Raw genomic sequence first — 18,880 nt, 5'->3', positions numbered from 1 at the left:
ATTCAGACTCCATCATTAATGGGGCTGAAATAAGGAGCTGGCTCAGTGACTATCTGACATCATATGTCCTCTATACACGTAAGAAAAACTAAGTAATTTACAGTCAAAAGTACTTTGGGACTTAAATCTTCATTCGTGTACAAACCTGAGGCTGTGGCTTGTTTTTAAACTAGTGAACACCAAAAGAGGGTCAGTATTACCCATAGGTGAATAATATGTAAGTAGGCAAGAATCAGTTTGCCTTAGGCAATCCTGATTTATACTTGGTGTCTATATATAATTATTTTCAGCACCTTCCTCTTCTCTCAAAAGGTTCCCAGTTTAGATAATAAATTGTCCTAAATATCACCCACTTTATGAATAAATAAGGCAGTGAAATGTTTGAATAATTCCTGAAAAATGTTTATCATTCCACTGTTTCACTTAACAAAAACAATTTGTAAAGAAATTCTTAGGTTGTTTTTTTTAAATATATTTTAATTGATTTTAGAGAGGGTAATTTTTCTTTTAATCTTTGTTAATCCTTGCTAGAGGATATTTTTCCATTGATATTTTAGGGAGAGTAGACGAGAGGTTAAGAAAGAGAGAAACATCGATGTGAGAGAAACACATCGATTGGCTGCCTCCTGCACAAGCCCTGACCAGGGCCTGGGCCAGGGGAGCCTGCAACCAAGGTACGTTCCCTTGACTGGAATCAAACCCAGGACCCTTTGGTCCACAGGCCGACGCTCTATTCACTGAGTCAAACTGGCTAGGGCAGAGAGGGTAATTTTTATTGAGGGAAACAGAGAAAATCATCAATGATGAGAGAGTCATTGATTGGCTGCCTCTTGCACGTCCCACAATGGGGATTGAGCCTGCAACCCAGGCATGTGCCCTGACTAGGAATCGAACCGTGACCTCCTGGTTCATTGGTCGATGTTCAACCACTGAGCCATGCTGGCTGGGCCTTAGGTATTAATTTTAATTAACTTCAAAACAATCTGAATACAAAATTTTAGTGGAACAAATTTCTTTCCTGGAACCCACAGACATGGCAACTGCATTGCAGTTAAACCAGAAAATGTGCTGCACACTACATGTCCTATAGAGGAGCCTTTACGGTGCCTCCAATTACTGTGTTCACTTCAATCCTTTGCCTAAAATCAATACATGCTTTTGACTTCACATCATTAGGAGAAAATCTACACAGCCTCGTCAACAAAAACCCACCCAAGTCATCTCAGATCCACAATGCCAGGGTTAACTTGAGGACTTGCAAAGGTATGATGAGAGCATTCTGGGCTAGAAAGGCCACATTAAAGGAAGGAAGGAAGGAAGGAAGGAAGGAAGGAAGGAAGGAAGGAAGGAAGGAAGGAAGGAAGGAAGGAAGGAAGGAAGGAAGGAGTGTTCCTTCTACACTATGCATATGACTGTCTGAGTGCTACGAAGGCCCTTTAGTATCACATCAAACCCTAAAAAAGAATCTATAATTTGTGGAATATAATGAACAACGTAAACAGATGAAAAAAAAAAAAAAGATCCCAGGGACAGAGAAGCATCTAACAGACCCTCAAACCTCAGAGGGAAGGGGGGCAGGTAAGAGATCAACCAAGGGGACGGGTGGGGGGGGGGGGAGATCAACCAAAGGACTTATATGCATGCATATAAGCATAACTAATGGACACAGACAGTAGGGGGGTAGAGGGCATGTGCTGAGGAGCAGGAGCGGCCAGGGAGAGGTCAATGGGGAAAAAGGAGAAATATGTAATACTTTCAACAATAAAGAATTTAGAAAAAAAGAATATACACTCATCACGGTAGTATTTTTTAGGAATTCTAGTAAGCGGAGATCTAAATAGTTAAGGGAATCCAATTCAGGCTCTAAGTAGCCACTCAAGGTTCAGTTATTACCTGGCTCAGAGAGAACTCACAAAGCCAACCACTGAAGATACGATTCCTTCCCTGCTGAAACTGCCAATTCCATCTAGGCATATACAAGTAGCATTACCTGTTTTCACCAAAAATTTTAATGCCCTGTGGACATGGATATCCATGGATAGACTCCCTAATACATCTATAACTTTTGTCCATGTTCTAATAAAAAACTCATCCATGTTTAACATATTCCAAATTCCTTTAGCAGAAAGTTGTTTCTAAACTTTTTTTTTTGGTTTTTACATAAATACTGCTTTTCTTACCAGAAAAAAGTGACCACCTTTGTTAAGGCACAACACAATTATGCTGTCACAGTGGCAGAAATCCCTGCTATTCCTTCCTTCGATCTCGGCTAAGACTGTGCCCCACAGGAGAGAGACACTTGAGATTTGTCCTTCAACCGAAGCACAGGGAAGGTGCCTAAGAGCTGACTTTTGGGATTATCATGGTCTGTGATCCTGTGTGCAAGTTTGTAAGTCTCTACTGGTGGTGAAATAAACATTAAGATTTGTCAAAAACGCCGAAGCCGGTTTGGCTCAGTGGATGGAGCGTCGGCCTGTGGACTGAGGGGTCCCGGGTTCGATTCCGGTCAAGGGCATGTGCCTGGGTTGCGGACACATCCCCAGTGGGAGATGTGCAGGAGGCGGCTGATCGATGTTTCTCTCTCATCGATGTTTCTAGCTCTCTAGCTCTCTCCCTTCCTCTCTGTGAAAGATCAATAAAATATATTAAAGAAAAAAAAAAAGATTTGTCAAAAACATAAAAGCCCAACTTCAAGTGTCATTTCTCCCGAGTCCACCTTTGGCAAAAGTCAGCAAAGCTTTGACCCTTAGCAAAGGTACAATTACATATCCTGGCCACTCTTCAGAATGAGAGAGTGCCCAAGGGCACACAATTGATGGAATGAATGGTCTTTGCACGTCTTGCACTGCGTAGGGGGTGAGGCTCAGTTATACTGTAACACATGCAGTTACTGTGAGTTCTCAGGGTATAGAGAAGGGAGATATGAAAAGGTGTCAATCAGCTAACCTGTCCCACCTATTCCAGCCTGTCCTGCTCAGGGTCTTCACACGTTTCTTTTGTTTTCCACCTATACTGAGACAGTTTCCCAAAGAATTACTATTAACAAATACATTATTTAGGCTTCACTCTGCTAAAACACATGAATGATAGTGTTAAAAAAAACACAACACCTGTGATTTTGGAATTTCTTGAAACACAATTTGTTCAAATTGTTAATGTACATTGAGGTTAATTATATAAAAATATTTTATAAACCTATAAAATTTGGTGTCATCCAAAATCAGATGTTATTAGATTAATACCAAAATCACTCCTAAGATTTTTCAAGTCTATTGAGTGTCACTGAGTGGTTAATTATGACTCTGAACTTCCCCTCTTGGTCATTTCTAGAATCTTCTTTATGGAATGTAATATTACAAATATCCTGAAATACCCTGTCACATTACTTGGATCATATTAAAAATTTTTATTTAATGGTTTTGCCTTGTTGACTATTTTCAGAGGATTAGGCCTAATCTTAGCTTCTTCAAAATATGTTGGGATTATTTCTAGTAATCCAAGCAGTTCCATTGTCTCTTGTGATGGCTCAATTGCACAACAGAAATAGAAGCAGGAAGTTCTTTCTTCTATTTGGAAAACTAACACCCAAGAACCAGCACTCCTTTGCCACTTCAGAGGTTAAGTTTTGGATTTTATAATGGATTAAGGTTCTTATTTTCTTCACCAGTAAAACTATTTATTCATTCAAGCTACAAAACTTAATGATTAAGGTTTTAGGACTGTTAGGCTGAAAGGCGAGAGCACCTCAAATCATCTTAAAGGGGCAAACTTAAGCAAGTTGGACAAGAGTTCATAAGCCAATGATTAGTCATCTCTAATTCTAAGTAGTAATAGGTTGTGGTTAGGGGATCAGAACAGGTAAAATATGGAAAAGTATATGTTGGATATAACTGAAAATTTTCAGAGGAGTGAAATGTGTACATAAATAAAGTCTAAATGTCACTATATCTTCTTTAAAAAAGAACTCAGACAAAATTTAGAAATAATGAAGTCTTAAAATTTCAACTGTCCTATAATGACTGAACCAAGTATTAGATATCCAAAAATGTTCCAGGCATTGAGAACATAAAAATGATTGGAAAATAAAATTAAATCTTATCATGTATCATGTTAATATAATAAATTTTTTGACTTGGTTAACGTCAAATGAGATAATGAACAGCAGTTAGAGAATAGCCTGCATTTTTACTTCTGAATATTCAAAACAATTAAAAAAAATTTTTTTAATCCTCACCCAAGGAAATTTTTCCATTGATTTTAGAGAGTGGAAGAGAGAGGGATAGAGAGAAATATCAATGTGAGAGACACACATCTATTAGTTGTCTCCTGCATGCACCCTAACCGGGGCCGGGGAGGAGCCTGCAACCGAGTTAAGTGCCCCTGACCGGAATCAAACCTGGGACCCTTTGGTAGGCAGGCCGATGCTCTAGCCACTGAACCAAACAGGCTAGGGCTCAGAATCGTGTGAAAGTGAAAAACAGACCAAGGAGAAGTTTTAGGGTGAACGGCATGCTCCAGCTCCTGAGTTCACTGCTTCTGAGCCTGGGGTTGCAGGCTGCTCTGAAGGTGTGCAGGTGCCCTCTGTGCCTATTCAGCAGTTTCCTTTTGAAGACTGAAGCATTCACATCCGGCTGGTGTGGCTCAGTGGTTGAGCGTCAACCTATGAATCAAGAGGTCACGGTTCAATTCCAGGTCAGGGCACATGCCTGGGTTGCAGGCTTGATCCCCAATGTGGGCATGCAGGAGGCAGCTGATCAATGATTCTCATCATTGACATTTCTATCTTTTTCTCTTTCTGCCTTCCTCTGTGAAATAAATATATTAAAAAAATAAAAAATAAATAAAAAGACTGCAGCACTCAGCCTGCCACTGAAGACTGATCTGCAGCCCCATTGCCACTGAATGGGTAGGAACAACCAATGAGTGGTCTTAAGCTGTTCTTCCACAGAATGGAAAGACGGTTAACAAAAGAAAATAAACAGCTTCTGGAAAAAAAAAAAAAAGGGCAAACACAGGTGCTCTTTCCCTCATTTTCTTTAAAACCAAATTTTCTATATGTAACTTATTTTCCTAGCTTAGAAATTTACCTTCAAAAAATGATATAATAGCCCTAACTGGTTTGGCTCAGTGGATAGAGCATCGGCCTTCGGACTGAAGGGTCTCGGGTTCGATTCCGGTCAAGGGCATGTACCTTGGTTGCGGGCACATCCCCAGTGGGGGGGTGTGCAGGAGGCAGCTAATCGATGTTTCTCTCCCATCGATGTTTCTAACTCTCTATCCCTCTCCCTTCCTCTCTGTAAAAAATCAATAAAATATATTTTTTTAAAAAAGAAATGATATAATGTAAAGATTTATCTATTTTTCTCCATGCTTCCAGTATTATTATGATTTAACTATCTCTGGGAAAAGTAAGTCTGAGAGGTGAACTTTATAATTATTTTTCTCATTTAAAAATATTCTCTATTAAAGAACCACCTTCTTTGCTGTCTTTTAGTTAAAAGTTTATCTCCAAGACTTTCCCTTAAGAAACAACTTTCCAACCACCCTGTAATGTTTCATCTTACTCTAAAGATGGGGAAAATAACTGTACAATTATGGATCAATCTGTAATCTGACTTCAGAGTTCAACAAACCATAAGACCAGAAACAGCAACTTAAAAGACATATCACTTAACCACATATTACTTTAAATCAGAGCTTTTCAACATGGGTACTATTGACATTCTGGGTTACATATAATTCTTTGGAGTATGGGCTATCCTATGCAATGTAGAATGTTTAGCAACATCCTTGGTCTCTAGCACCTACCTAGATGCTAGTAAGCACTCACCCAGCTGTGACAAGTAGAAATGTCTTCAGACACTCCTAAATGTCCTCTGGGGATAAATTCACCACCTGATTAGAAACACTGTTTAACAGTATATCACATTTCCTACTTTTTCCACTCAACAGCTAATCAACTCTTATGTATCCACTCAATTCTGAAGGAAGTACACAGACTAATAAAAAATATTATTTTTAATTAAACAAGGCTTAACTTAAGACATCATAGTGACATCTACTGGCTTGGTACTACACTTGATATATACTGTAAAAAACCCTCAAAATTATAATATGGGTGCTCTTCGTAAAAAGTCGAACAATTCACTGAAAGCAGTAACATTAACATCAGAACTGTTAATTCTATGTAAAGCCTTCCATAGATAATATCAACTGTCAATTGCTTCTTAGTTTTTTATGTACTCTCTGTTGGATAAATTGAATTTTTAATGAATGTTTTTAGAGACAGATATTAGAGGAATATCTTTTTATGACAAGTAAAAAAGTCTGGGTCAAAAACTTGCAAAACTTAAGCAGCATGCTATTTTATGATTTATACTAAAATTTTAAAATACTAAAACTTTAAAAAATTCTATAAATAAAATTACCGCAATTTTCTAGGGTTTTTTTTTTCCTCTCTCTTCTCTCTTTTTCCCCCTAGTATTTTAATAAAAGACATTTGGTAATTAAATTCTACTGTCAATTAAACTGATGAAGTTTATTGGTGTTAAAACTATAACAAAGTTGATCCTAAAACATTTTGCAATGCAAAATTATTTCACTCAAGGAGTGTTTAATAATTTGAATGCCAGGAATTACAAGCAATTTTCAAAAGCAGACTCTCACATTCATAAAACTTTATACATCGTTTGTACTAACAGATATTTATACTACTAAAATCAAACATGCATCACTTCCAAACATTCTTGTATCATGATTTTTTATATTACATTATTTAACACCATTCCTTCGTCACTACACGTATTATCATACACTTGCACCATTTTCCTTGGATTTCTGATCTTTATCTTCACTCTTCACATTATCCTATATAAAATAACAGACAAGGAAAAAGTATATTTTATTAGAGTCTCTTAAATGTAACTATAACAAATAATAAACATTAGTAAACAGAGATACTCCATTTTAATATCTATGGAAAATTGAACCTGTGGGGCAACTATGTTCAAATCTTTAAATTCTATGCAGAATGGCTTCTAGTATTTGAGAAAGCCATCTGAGCCCTGAGAAATGAGAAGTTCTAAGGAATAACAGTAGTGAATTCCTTGCACTATAGCTTTTTTTCTTCTTGTTCTGAAAGAGAAAAAAGATTGTAGATCTCTATTATTGAAGTTAGTTTAAAATGGCATTGAATTACTGGATTTTTTCCCTAGTAACAAAAGAGTACTAGTAAATTAATTTTGAGAGTGCCAAAGAGCTTCTCAACTCTGCCCAAAAGTAAATGGGTTTTAAAAAGAAAAGAGTGGTTTTATCTTCTTCAAATTCAAATTCACTGAGGAATACAAATAACATTTGCTATAGGAAATCTGTTCACATAAACCATGTTGACATCCTGAGTAGGTTCTAGAAAAATATGATATTTAGGAAATTGCTTTTGAACAATCTGATGAAGGGCAGAACGCTACCATTATTTGCTCCTAGAAAAACCACCAAGAAATAGTGTGAAATAGATTAAAAAACTGGAATAAATTATGAAAACATTGAAAGTACAAACTACTAACCTTGTTGAGAACAGTGTGGATTTCATCCATTACTGTGGATAAGTTTCTGATTGTCTTATTCAGTTGGTTTTCAAATTGCAAATTCATATTTTCTGAAATCTTTAAGTTATCTTGTAACTGACTAAGGTCCTTTTTAACCTCTCTGAGTTCACCAGAGAGGCTTTTGTTGGAATTCTCCAAATTTAATATGGTTTTTTCATCTTCATCTATTAAAAAATGCATATGCAATTCCTTAAAATAGCCCACAAATGTCAATTTCAAAAATTACAAAGCAAACTGCAATACTAACTTAAGTTTTATATAAGTATTACTTCTAAAATCCAGGTTCCATTTTTTTTTTAAAGATCAGATGTTTTTCTTTTCTTTTTAAAAAATATATTGTATTGATTTTTTTACAGAGAGGAGGGGAGAGGGATAGAGAGTTAGAAACACCGATGAGAGAAACATCGATCAGCTGCCTCCTGCACACACCGCACTGGGGACGTGCCCACAACCAAGGTACATGCCCTTGACCAGAATCTAACCTGGGACCCTTGAGTCCACAGGCTGACACTCTATCCACTGAGCCAAACTGGTTAGGGCTCCATTGTTTTATTATTTTTAAAAAATATATTTTATACAGAGGAAGGGAGATGAAGAGGGGTAGAGAGCTAGGAATATCGATGAGAGAGAAACATCGATTCAGCTGCCTCCTGCACACCCCGCACTGGGGATGTGCCCACAACCAAGGTACATGCCCTTGACTGGAATTGAACCTGGGACCCTTCAGTTGGCAGGCCGACGCTCTATCCACTGAGCCAAACTGATCAGGGCCAGGTTCCATTTTTAGATGATTGCATAGATTAGACAAAGTAGCAGAAACTAGTCAAAAATAGGAGGACGAAGCCCTTGTCCATTTGGCTCAGTGGACAGAGCATCGGCCCTCGGACTGAAGGGTCCTGGGTTCGATTCTGGTCAAGGGCATGTACCTTGGTTGCAGGTTCCCAGCCCTGGTCGGGGCATGTACAGGAGACAACCAATTGATGTGTCTCTCTCACATCAATGTTTCTGTCTCTCCTCCTCCCTTCCACTTTCTAAAAATCAATGGAAAAATATCCTTGGGTTGCCCTAGTCGGTTTGGCTCAGGGGATATAGCGTTGGCCTATGGACTGAAGGGTGCCGGGTTGGATTCTGGTCAAGGGCACATGCCAGGTTGCAGGCTCGATCCCCAGTAGGGGGCGTGAAGAAGGCATCCAATCAATGATTCTCTCTCATCATTGATGTTTCTATCTCTCTCCCCCCCTCTCCCTTCCTCTCTGATATCAATAAAAATGTATTTTTAAAAAATCAGATCTTTAAAAAAAAAAAAAGGATGAAAAGGATGCAACAGAACAATAAAAAACCTGAGAATATGCCTGGTCAGTATGGCTCAATGGTTGAGCATCAACCTATGAACCAGGAGGTCAAGGTTCAATTCCTGGTCAGGGTACATGCCCGGGTTGCAGGCTTGATCCTCAGGGTGGGACATGCAGGAGAGAGCCAATGATGACTCTCTCTCATCATTGATGTTTCTATCTCTCTCTCCCTTCCTCTCTGAAATCAATCAAAATATATTTTTAAGAACCAGCAAAAAACTAACAAAAACCTGAGCATACACATGAAGATCTAAAATTAAGTCTCATATAGCTAAGCAATTTCTTACATTTAACCAAAATGGTCAAAAGTAAAGTTAAATTATGTGGCCTAGACTAAAATATATGATGTATAATATGTAAAGGCATGTATGTATCTACACAAATATAGGGTCCCCCAAAAATATATATACACACTGAATAATTATAAAGGCAGTATTTATTAAACTACCTTTCATGCTCAAAGTTGAGCTACCAGCTGTTTAAGTGTGTATACATTTTTTGGGGACACCCTGTATATAGACCAATAGGGTGTTAGAAGTACTGACACATCCAATTCTGTTCTTACCTGTTTTTTCTTCTAGTAACTGTAGCTTCTGCTCTACTTCAGCTCTTACTTTTTCACTCTTTTCCAATTTTTGCAACAGGCTTCCTACATCTACCATTGCACCATTGTAAACAATAAGGCCAACATTTTCTTCCACATCCTTTGATTCCTGTTTTACTGTTGGTGTTGGAAGTAATAACCTGTTTCCTATAATATAAAAGGTACCATATTTTACTTTTTCTTTAACTAATAATACAATTATATAGTGGCACAATTTTAAAATAATACTCGCAAACCTAGCATATCTTCTTGCAGAGCTTCACACTCCTCATGGTTTTCTTCATCTTTTGAGGTATCTGTTAATTTCCGATAAAAGCAAGATTCACGGAGTACTACTTTATTAAGAAGCTTCTTTACCTGTTATATAAGTAAAAAAGTTACAAAGATGAAAATAATTTTTTTACTCCCCTTGAACAAAAACTGTGTTTTCTCAGGTACTCACTCCCAATGAGAGCACTTAATCTTTGAACTATCTTCCATAGAAACTTAAAATCCCAATTATAATTTGAAAAACCTTTTTTAAACTATTATTATTTTTGTTAATCCTCACCTGAGAATATTTTTCCATTGATTTTTAGACAGAGTGGAAGACAGGGGGAGAGACAGAGAGAGAGAGAAACATCAATGTGAAAGAGACACATTGATTGGTTGCCTCCTGCACACACCCCGACCAAAGCTGAGGATCGAGCCTGCAACCAAGGTATACATGTCTTTGACCAGAATCAAACCCAGGACCCTTTAGTTCACAGGGCTGATGCTCTATCCACTAAGCCAAACAGCTAGGGTTGAAAATTTTTTGTTAAAAACAAAAGTCTAATGCTGAAAGAAAAACTAACATAAATTATATGTACAAAGACAGTTATTATAATACTAGTACTAGAGGCCCAGTGCATGTATTTGTGCACCAGTGGGGTCCCTCGGCATGGCCTGCGGGGATTGGGCCGAAATCGGCTCTCTGACATCCCCCAAGGAGTCCTGGATTGCGAGAGGGTGGTTCTCAGGTGATGCACCCTGGAATCGGGCTCCCTGCTCTGATTTCGGGTGCGTCACCCGAGAACCACAGCTGCCAAGTCACCACAGCTCAGCAGCTCCTATGTTAAGCGTCTGCCCACTGGTGGTCAGTGCGCGTCATAGCTACCGGTTGGTCGGTCGAACAGTTGGCTGGTTGCTTAGGCTTTTATGTAGACTAGAGGCCCGGTGCATGGATTTGTGCACATTGAAAGTAAATTAATTAGAAGGTGGCAGGTGGGGTGGGATTGGGCAAGACAGGCTGGACACTCCCTGGAGCCAACCTCTCGCGGTCCCGTGCCAGGGCTCAAAGGGCGTCTGCAGAGTGAGCGGGGTCCCTCCGGCAGGTGGGGTCCCTTGGCCTGGCCTGCAGGGATCGGGCCAAAACCAGCAGCCCGATATCCCTTGAGGGGTCCCAGAGTGCAAGAGGGTACTCTGCAAAGTTGCTGTTCCTCAGCAGCTCCTGCATTGAGCATCTGCCCCTGGTGGTCAGTGCACGTCATTCCTACCAGCCAGTCAGCCGGTCGCTTAGGCTTTTATATATATAGATAGAATGTACAAGGATGTTTATTATAGCATAGTTTGCAATTCTTTCTTTGAAATTTTTAAAAAATTCTTTATAGTTTAAAATATTACATGTGTCTCCTTTTTCCCCCATTGACCTCTCCCTGGCTGTTCCCACCCCCTAGCACATACCCTCACTCACCTACTGTCTGTGTCCATGGGTTCTGCTTATATGCATGCATACAAGTCCTTTGGTTGATCTCTTACCCACCCCCTCCTTCCCTCTTAGTTTGCAATTCTAAAAAATTGAAAGCCAGCCAGCAACTGTGACTAGTTAAAGGCAATTATGCACATCTACATCATGTAATATTAAACAGTCATAAAAAGAATAAAGTGGGACTCTATTTTCATGGTAGAATGCCCATGATAGATTGTTAAATGGAAAAAAAGTTGTCTATCAATATCTATCAAATGATTTCATACATATTGGATGGGAATTAGGAGAGGGGACATTGAACTTTTTAAAAACATATTTTTATTGATTTCAGAGAGGAAGGGAGAGGGAGAGAGAGATAGAAACATCAAGGACAAGAGAAAATTATTGATCGGCTGCCTCCTGCACATCCCCTACTAGGGATCAAGCCTGCAACCCAGGTATGTGCCCTTGACTGGAATCAAACCCCGTACCTTTGACGCCCTATCCACTGAGCCAAACCGGCTAGGGCAACATTTAACTTTTTTATACATTTCATAACTGCTTGACTGTACTACTATATTTAATACATATATACTGTATTGCTTTTATACTTAAAAAATCTAAGAGATAAAAAAAAAGTTACTTAAAAATGCTCTTCATTTTAAATATTCACAAGATTACCTGAGCCCGAGAAAGATGTAGTCCAAGAGTATAAAGTATTTCTTCCAAATCCTTTTCAAGAAGGTAACCACAATGACTTTGATCAAAATAAACAAATGCCATTAACAGATCCCTGTTAACTGTGATCATCTGAGTCTTTTCTTTTTCCTAAAGAGAATATAGAAGACATAGCATATAATTTTTACCCCTGAAAAGTGAGAAATTGAGACTATGTCCATATAATAACAAAAATTGGAAAACACCTTTACCCCATCTTAGCTCAAATAAGTTGATATCTGGTTTATGTGTATGGGAGAAAGGAATAAGATGTACTGGTTATCTGACATAACCACAAATATAAAAATAGCAGAATTTTGCTCTGAGTGGTAATATATAGATATACAAGGACCAATAAACTTCATAACTATGTTATCCTACAGGGGGAGCTCTGCTCAGCCACAAGCCGGGCTGATGGCTGTGAGCGCAGTGGTGTGGTGATGGCGGGAGCCTCTCCCGCCTCCTCCATAGCCTTATCTGCAGTCAGACATCCCCTGAAGGTTCCCAGGTTGCCAGAGGGATGTCTGACTGCCAGTTTAGGCCCAATCCCCCAGGACGCGAGCCTAAACTGGCAGGTGGACATCCCCCGAAGGGTCCTGGACGGTGAGAGGGCTGAGGGGACCCTCCTCGCCCAGTGCACAAATTTTCGTGCATCGGGCCTCTAGTGTTTAGTAATAAGCCTGGATTATGTAAGAAATGGAATTATCACATTATAAAGAACACAGTAAACAATAAATACCTTATCTTTAGAGGGTCTCTCCTTGCAGTACCTGTTGATATCTCTTTTGTCATCTCGTTTGTTTATTTCTTCCTCATCCCGATCTGTAAATTAAATACAAGAGTAGCAACAAACTCAATACAGACTTCAACTACAACAGAGACAAAAAATACTTTTCTATTACTAATCAGTTTTCAAATGACACATTAGCAAATGGGATATATTATAGAATTATACCCCTGAAACCTATATCTTATTAACCAATGTAACTCCAATAAATTAAAAAAGAAAGAAAGAAAGAAAAAAAAGACATTTTAGCAAAGAAACACATAAATAAAAATAGTTTGGATTTTGTAAGAAACAATTAAAAACAATAAAAGAATCTTATAAACTGACTTGTGCAAAGAAAAGACTGCCTTTATTTAATCAGATAAAAGAAACATTCTATAAATATCTGGATGGCACAATTTTAAAAAACCTGAATTTTATACACAAAATTGAAAATAACAAATTTAAACAAAACACAGAGCCAAGGATATTTTCTAAAAGCTAAAAGGAGTAATACTTTCAACAATAAATAATTTAAATTAAAAAAATAAAAGCTAAAAGGAGCCCGGCTTGTGTGGCACAGTGGTTGAGTACTGACCTATGAACTATGAGGTCACAGTTTGATTCCCGGTCAGGGCACATGCCATGCCTGGTTGCAGGCTTGACCCCCAGTGTGGGGCATGCAGGAGGCAGCCCTCTCATCACTGATGTTTCTATCTCTCTCTTCGTCCCTCCCTCTCCCTTCCTCTCTGAAATCAATAAAAATATATTTTTTAAAAAGTTAAATTGTATACTTAAAATGAGTGAGTTTTGTGGTATATATTGGCAAGCTCAAACTGTTATTAAAAAACCTAGAAAATTGACAGTGGAACTTTACAGGAACTTTATGGCTGGCATCTATGACTGGTTAGGTAATCTATTGTAAAGTATTTTGAGTATCATTCCTATTGGTAAAAGTTTGATTTAAAACTTGGGTGATATCTTTCAACCTGGTTGCAGCCATCAGGTAAGCCAAGAAGAGCACTTACAAGTACATCCAGGAAGAAGCAGTCTGATATAATGCGCTTTCTTCTCAGGGTGCACTGATGGCGGTACTGCCAGCTCTCTGTTCTCCACCTGGCCTCATAAAGCTGGGATACAAGGCCATGCAAGGTCATGTCATAGATCAGATTCATGAGCACAGTGGTGGACGCAAACGCTCAAGTCCTAAGGGTGCAATCTAGGGCAAGACTGTCCATCATATCATGGTGGTAACCAGCTAAAATCTGCTGGAAGCCTTCAGTCTGCTTCTGAGGAAGAAGCTGGGTGGCACTGTGGGGCCCTGAGAGTCTTGAATTCTAACTGGTTTGGTGAAGTTCAATGCACAGATTTGTTGAGGTTACCCTCATTGATCCATTCCATAAAGCCATCAGACATCCTGACACCCAATGGGTCACCAAGCTGTCCGCAAGCACCACTATTGGTGGTTCTTGTTGTGCAGTTTGGAGAAGGTGCAATACTCTCCAACTCCACTGTTACCACTAATATATGTTTGCAAAATTTTTACCTAATAAACAATTAGGTAAAAAAAAAACAACAAAAAACAGCAAAAAAAAAAACTTGGATGTATAATAGTCTTCATAATATTTGAAAAATGCAAAAATCAGCCCTAGCCAGTTTGGCTCAGTGGATAGAGCGTCAGCCTGTGGACTTAAGGGTCCCAGGTTTGATTCTGGTCAAGGGCACATGCCTGGGTTGTGGGCTCGGTCCCCAGTAGGGGGTGTGCAGGAGGCAGCTGATTGATGATTCTCTCTCATCACTGATGTTTCTCTCTCTCTCTCCTTCTCCCTTCCTCTTTGAAATCAATAAAAATATATATATATAAAAGAAAAATGCAAAAATCAGTTTTCTTTTTTTAAATATATTTAAGTCTCTCACCTAAAAATAAAATTACTTAATATAAAGATTTTTTCACTAAAGAATAGTTTGTATTCTAAAAAATATTAAAATTATAGATTTCAAAGATAAAGTTACTAAACAACAAATATATTTTTTATACTAAGATGAGTTTTTATTGTTGACAGTATCACAATGTCTCCCATTGTCCCACACATTGGCCTGCCTCCATTCAGCCCCTATCCCACTCCACACCTTCACCACACTATTGTTTGTATCTACGGACTACATATAAGTATATTTTCTTTTTAAAAAATAATATATTTTTATTGATTTCAGAGAGGAAGGGAGAGATAGAATCATCAATGATGAGAGAGAATCACTGATCTGAGAATCACTAATCGGCTGCCTCCTGCATGCCCCCTTCTGGGGATCTAGCTCGCAACCTGAGCATGTGCCCTTGACTGAAATCGAACCTAGGACCCTTCAGTCCACAGGCCGATACTCTATCCACTGAACCAAACCATCCAGGGCTGTACATACGTTCTTTAGAAATAAATTTGAATCATACCATCTTCTTCATCCTCAGCTTCTTCTGCTTCCATTGGATCATATTCATCTTGATTATTATCTTCTTCAGTTTCATCATCATCTTTAGAATCATCTTTTCTTTTATCTTCTTTCTGTAATTTAAAATACCTTAAAATTAATATGCAAAACATCTTACCAAATATCGACTTAGAACAAACAAAAAAATTAAATCCACTAAACTTACTTGAGGTAGAATCACATTAAATATTTATTACAATAATACACTTTAAGAATTAACTGTCATTCACAATATATGTAAATCAAATCATGCTGTCTGGCTTAAACAAAAAGAATAAACTATAAAACTAGTTACAGATGTTTATATAGGCTTAAGTCAAAGACTTAAATTTTGAATACACTAAAACGTTTGTTTTGCCTTTATGTTTCACTATTCTGATGAAACTCATCATTATTTGTTATATTCTAGAGATTAATTGGAAAACTTCTAAATTAGGTTTGGTGTCAGAGAAATTATTACAGACCTTCTTTTCATCTCTATCTTCTTTCTTATCTTTATCATCCCCCAATTTTCTTAGTTTGGGTTTTGGCTCATCAATTTCATCATCTCTTTCTTCTTTTTTATCTTTTTTCTCATCTCTTTTGCTTTTCTTTTCCTTTTCTTTTTTGTCCTCTTTCTCAGGAAGAGATAATAATGATCTGTATATTCTGACACCAAAATCTCTTTGAAGCATTTCATTGAAAAGTTCTGCAAATAATGAAACCTATAAAAAGATACCAACAGCAATCCAGACAACTTTAATAGAAATACTGAAAAAAATCCAGTACAGTCAGTAATTTGTCAAATAACTTGCAATATCTAACAATTAATGTGCACTAAAAACAGTTATAATAATTGATGTCAATGGTGTTGAGAAGCCTCAAAATCCTCAAAAATTCTTCTGAAGATATAAATACTATGTTTAGTATCCTTTTGGTCAAATATTATTTTTAAAAAACAAAAGTATGCTATAGAAAATCAGGAGTAGAAAAAAAAGAATCTCTACTACCTTATACAATTAATCTTCATGATAAATGTACTTTATTCATTTACCCAAGTTTTTTTTTTTTTAAAATATATTTTATTGATTTTTTACAGAGAGGAAGGGAAAGAGACAGAGAGTCGGAAACATCGATGAGAGAGAAAGATCGATCAGCTGCCTCCTGCACATCTCCCACTGGGGATGTGCCCGCAACCAAGGTATATGCCCTTGACCGGAATCGAACCTGGGACCCTTCAGTCCACAGGCCGACGCTCTATCCACTGAACCAAACCGGTTTCGGCTGTTTTGTTTTTTTAATGAAATGCCTACTGTGTACCAGGAACTGTTCCAGGCACTGGGGATATAGTGTGAAGAAAGTAGATAAGCATGGCCAGTGTGGCTCAGTGGTTGAGTATGAACCCATGAACCAAGAGGTCACCAGTTCAATTCCCAGTCAGGGCACATGCCCAGGTTTTGAGCTCAATCTCCAGTATTGGTTTACAGGGGGCAGCCACTGGATGATGTTTCTCTCTCATCAATATTTCTATCTCTCTATCCCTCTCCCTTCCTCTCTTTCTAAAAATCAATAAAAACATTTTATTTTATTTATTTATTTTTTAAAATATATTTTATTGATTTTTTTACAGAGAGGAAGAGAGAGGGATAGAGAGTTAGAAATTAGAAACATCAATGAGAGAGAAACATCGATCAGCTGCCTCCCGCACACTCCCTACTGGGGATGTGCCTGCAACCAAGGTACATGCCCTTGACCGGAATCGAACCTGGGACCCTTCAGTCCGCAGGCCGACGCTCTATCCACCAAGCCAAACCAGCCAGGGCAACATATTATTTCTTAAGAAAGCAGATAAAAATCCCAACTCACATGAGCTAACAACACAGTAAGAGAAAGTGCAGAATAATGAAATTAACATCAAATTATAAGGAAACAAGCAAGATAAAAGCAGAGAGTAACAAGACTATAATCAGAGAAGGCCTCTCTGATCAGCGGACATTCTAAAAAGTGTCTTGAAGGTGACAGGGGAACGCCATAGATAGATAGACACTAGAAGAGCATTCCAGGTAAGGGAAACCAATTCAAAATTCTGAGTAGGAAGCATGCATTATTATTTGAGAACACATAGGTAATGAACTTTAGCATACTCAGGAACCTAAAATTATATACTAAATTTCTTATGTAAATATATCTAAAGTTAATTGCTTTCAACAAATTAATTTGAAATGCTAAATATGTAATCTTTGGCAATATATTCAGTATATTTGGTAAAACAGTTTAATCTATTTTCCTGATCATAAAGGATAATACAATGTATTAAAATTGTAATTGATCTTATATTTAAATCATGCTCAGTCATTATACATTTTTAATAAAAATAACTCTATTATTAGTAAAATGACCATTAAAGATGTTTAAAATTCTACTTTCTCTTAACCATTAAACAAAAATCTCCCTTTGGGTAAGTAAATAGCAAGAGGCATATCTTTTCCTTAAAGTTTTCTATTACACAGAGATAAAAAGCAGTATTAAAATGTGCTAGTTTAGTACAGAACAGTAACTAGAAGAGCAGAATTCTGCATATCTTTTCATCTACAAGCACTGAAAGACATACATCTACCATTAATATTAAATCAGCTAAATATTTATAATTTTAATGATAAATGGTTTTTCTTATAGAATAATTTCTTTTAAATTAATATATCAAAATGACTTCTTCATTCTAATAATAGGTTAAAAGGAAACTAACCAGGAGGATATGTTAGGTGGGGAGGAAAAAGAAAGGACCATTTTGTTAGCAAAGGGCTGTTTCACAAATTACTTTGTTTCCACCAGAGTAGCATTAATTTGGGAGCCTCTTACAGCATTAGTTAGATATACAGTACACACTTTATTTACTTTTGCACCATAAATTTTATTCCTGATGCAGGACAGATTCCTTCCATTCCCCCAAATGAATCACATGCTGCCCGGGAAATCTAGGAGATTCTCCCACCATCTCTGGGGAAGGAGTAAGAAAGGCATGTGCTGGGGACCAGGAACACTGCAGTTCCCCAGACAACTTATCTTCCCCTTCTCACTGAGGATAGCTGCTCCCCACTAATTAGTCTTCTCACCTACTCATCCCTTTTTAAAAAAGCACCTTCACTATTGAAAAACAATAAACATCTTAAGTATGAAGGAGGGGTCCCGGGCTGGGACACCAGGACAAGGATCACCAATGGAAGAGGAAAGGGGGGTAGAGGAGGAGTCATCACTGTTTCTGCTGCAGGGTCTCCTTCCTCGCTACATTCTGTAGTAACTGCATGTCCACCTCATGTGCGGGCAATTGCACATAGCGGACCACTGAGCCCCGGATGAAGCAGTTCTTCACCGATAATATGTGAGGGTATTTCTCAGAGTCTCTGACACTGATGTCGGTTAGTTTGATGTTGAGATACTGATCCACAGAATGGAGGATCTCACAGATGCTCAGGTCATTTCTGAGTTCCACGACCACATCCTTGCCCACAAGGGACTTGAAAAATAGAAGAGGAGGGCTGCGGGCCAGACCTGGAAAGCGAGGTCCTGATGCCGTGGGCCAGAGGCCAGGTGGGAACCAGAGTGCGAGCCAGAGCATGGGACAGCGTGGGGCGGGGTGTGGCGTGGCAGGGAGCGCCTCGGGGAGCT

At 38.2% G+C, this 18,880-nt stretch overlaps 1 protein-coding gene and 1 pseudogene across 6 annotated transcripts in view; both read right to left on the bottom strand.

The window, feature by feature from the left end:
• Positions 1-6,511: 6,511 nt before the first annotated feature.
• The window catches only part of CCAR1 (cell division cycle and apoptosis regulator 1), a 63,239-nt gene continuing 50,870 nt past the window's right edge, over positions 6,512-18,880 (bottom strand). For 5 of the 6 annotated variants that reach the window (XM_023746386.1, XM_014447517.2, XM_014447518.2 and 2 more), the window contains 8 exons: positions 15,700-15,939; positions 15,198-15,309; positions 12,725-12,807; positions 11,950-12,096; positions 9,797-9,917; positions 9,522-9,707; positions 7,563-7,768; positions 6,512-6,867 (listed from right to left, as the gene is read on the bottom strand). In XM_023746386.1, coding sequence (XP_023602154.1) covers positions 6,808-6,867; positions 7,563-7,768; positions 9,522-9,707; positions 9,797-9,917; positions 11,950-12,096; positions 12,725-12,807; positions 15,198-15,309; positions 15,700-15,939 — 1,155 coding nt within the window. In that variant the 3' untranslated portion in view covers positions 6,512-6,807. Of the gene's footprint in view, positions 6,868-7,562; positions 7,769-9,521; positions 9,708-9,796; positions 9,918-11,949; positions 12,097-12,724; positions 12,808-15,197; positions 15,310-15,699; positions 15,940-18,880 lie in introns of those variants that run through there. The other variant, XM_023746387.1, reaches the window with a different exon arrangement.
• On the bottom strand, positions 17,940-18,830 carry LOC102442321 (annotated as a pseudogene).

The sequence above is a fragment of the Myotis lucifugus genome, unplaced genomic scaffold (genome assembly GCF_000147115.1).
Source record: "Myotis lucifugus unplaced genomic scaffold, Myoluc2.0 scaffold_671, whole genome shotgun sequence".
Lineage (NCBI taxonomy): Eukaryota > Metazoa > Chordata > Mammalia > Chiroptera > Vespertilionidae > Myotis > Myotis lucifugus.
The sequence above is the reverse complement of the archived record's forward strand: the minus strand, read 5'-3'. Positions and strand labels throughout refer to the sequence as shown.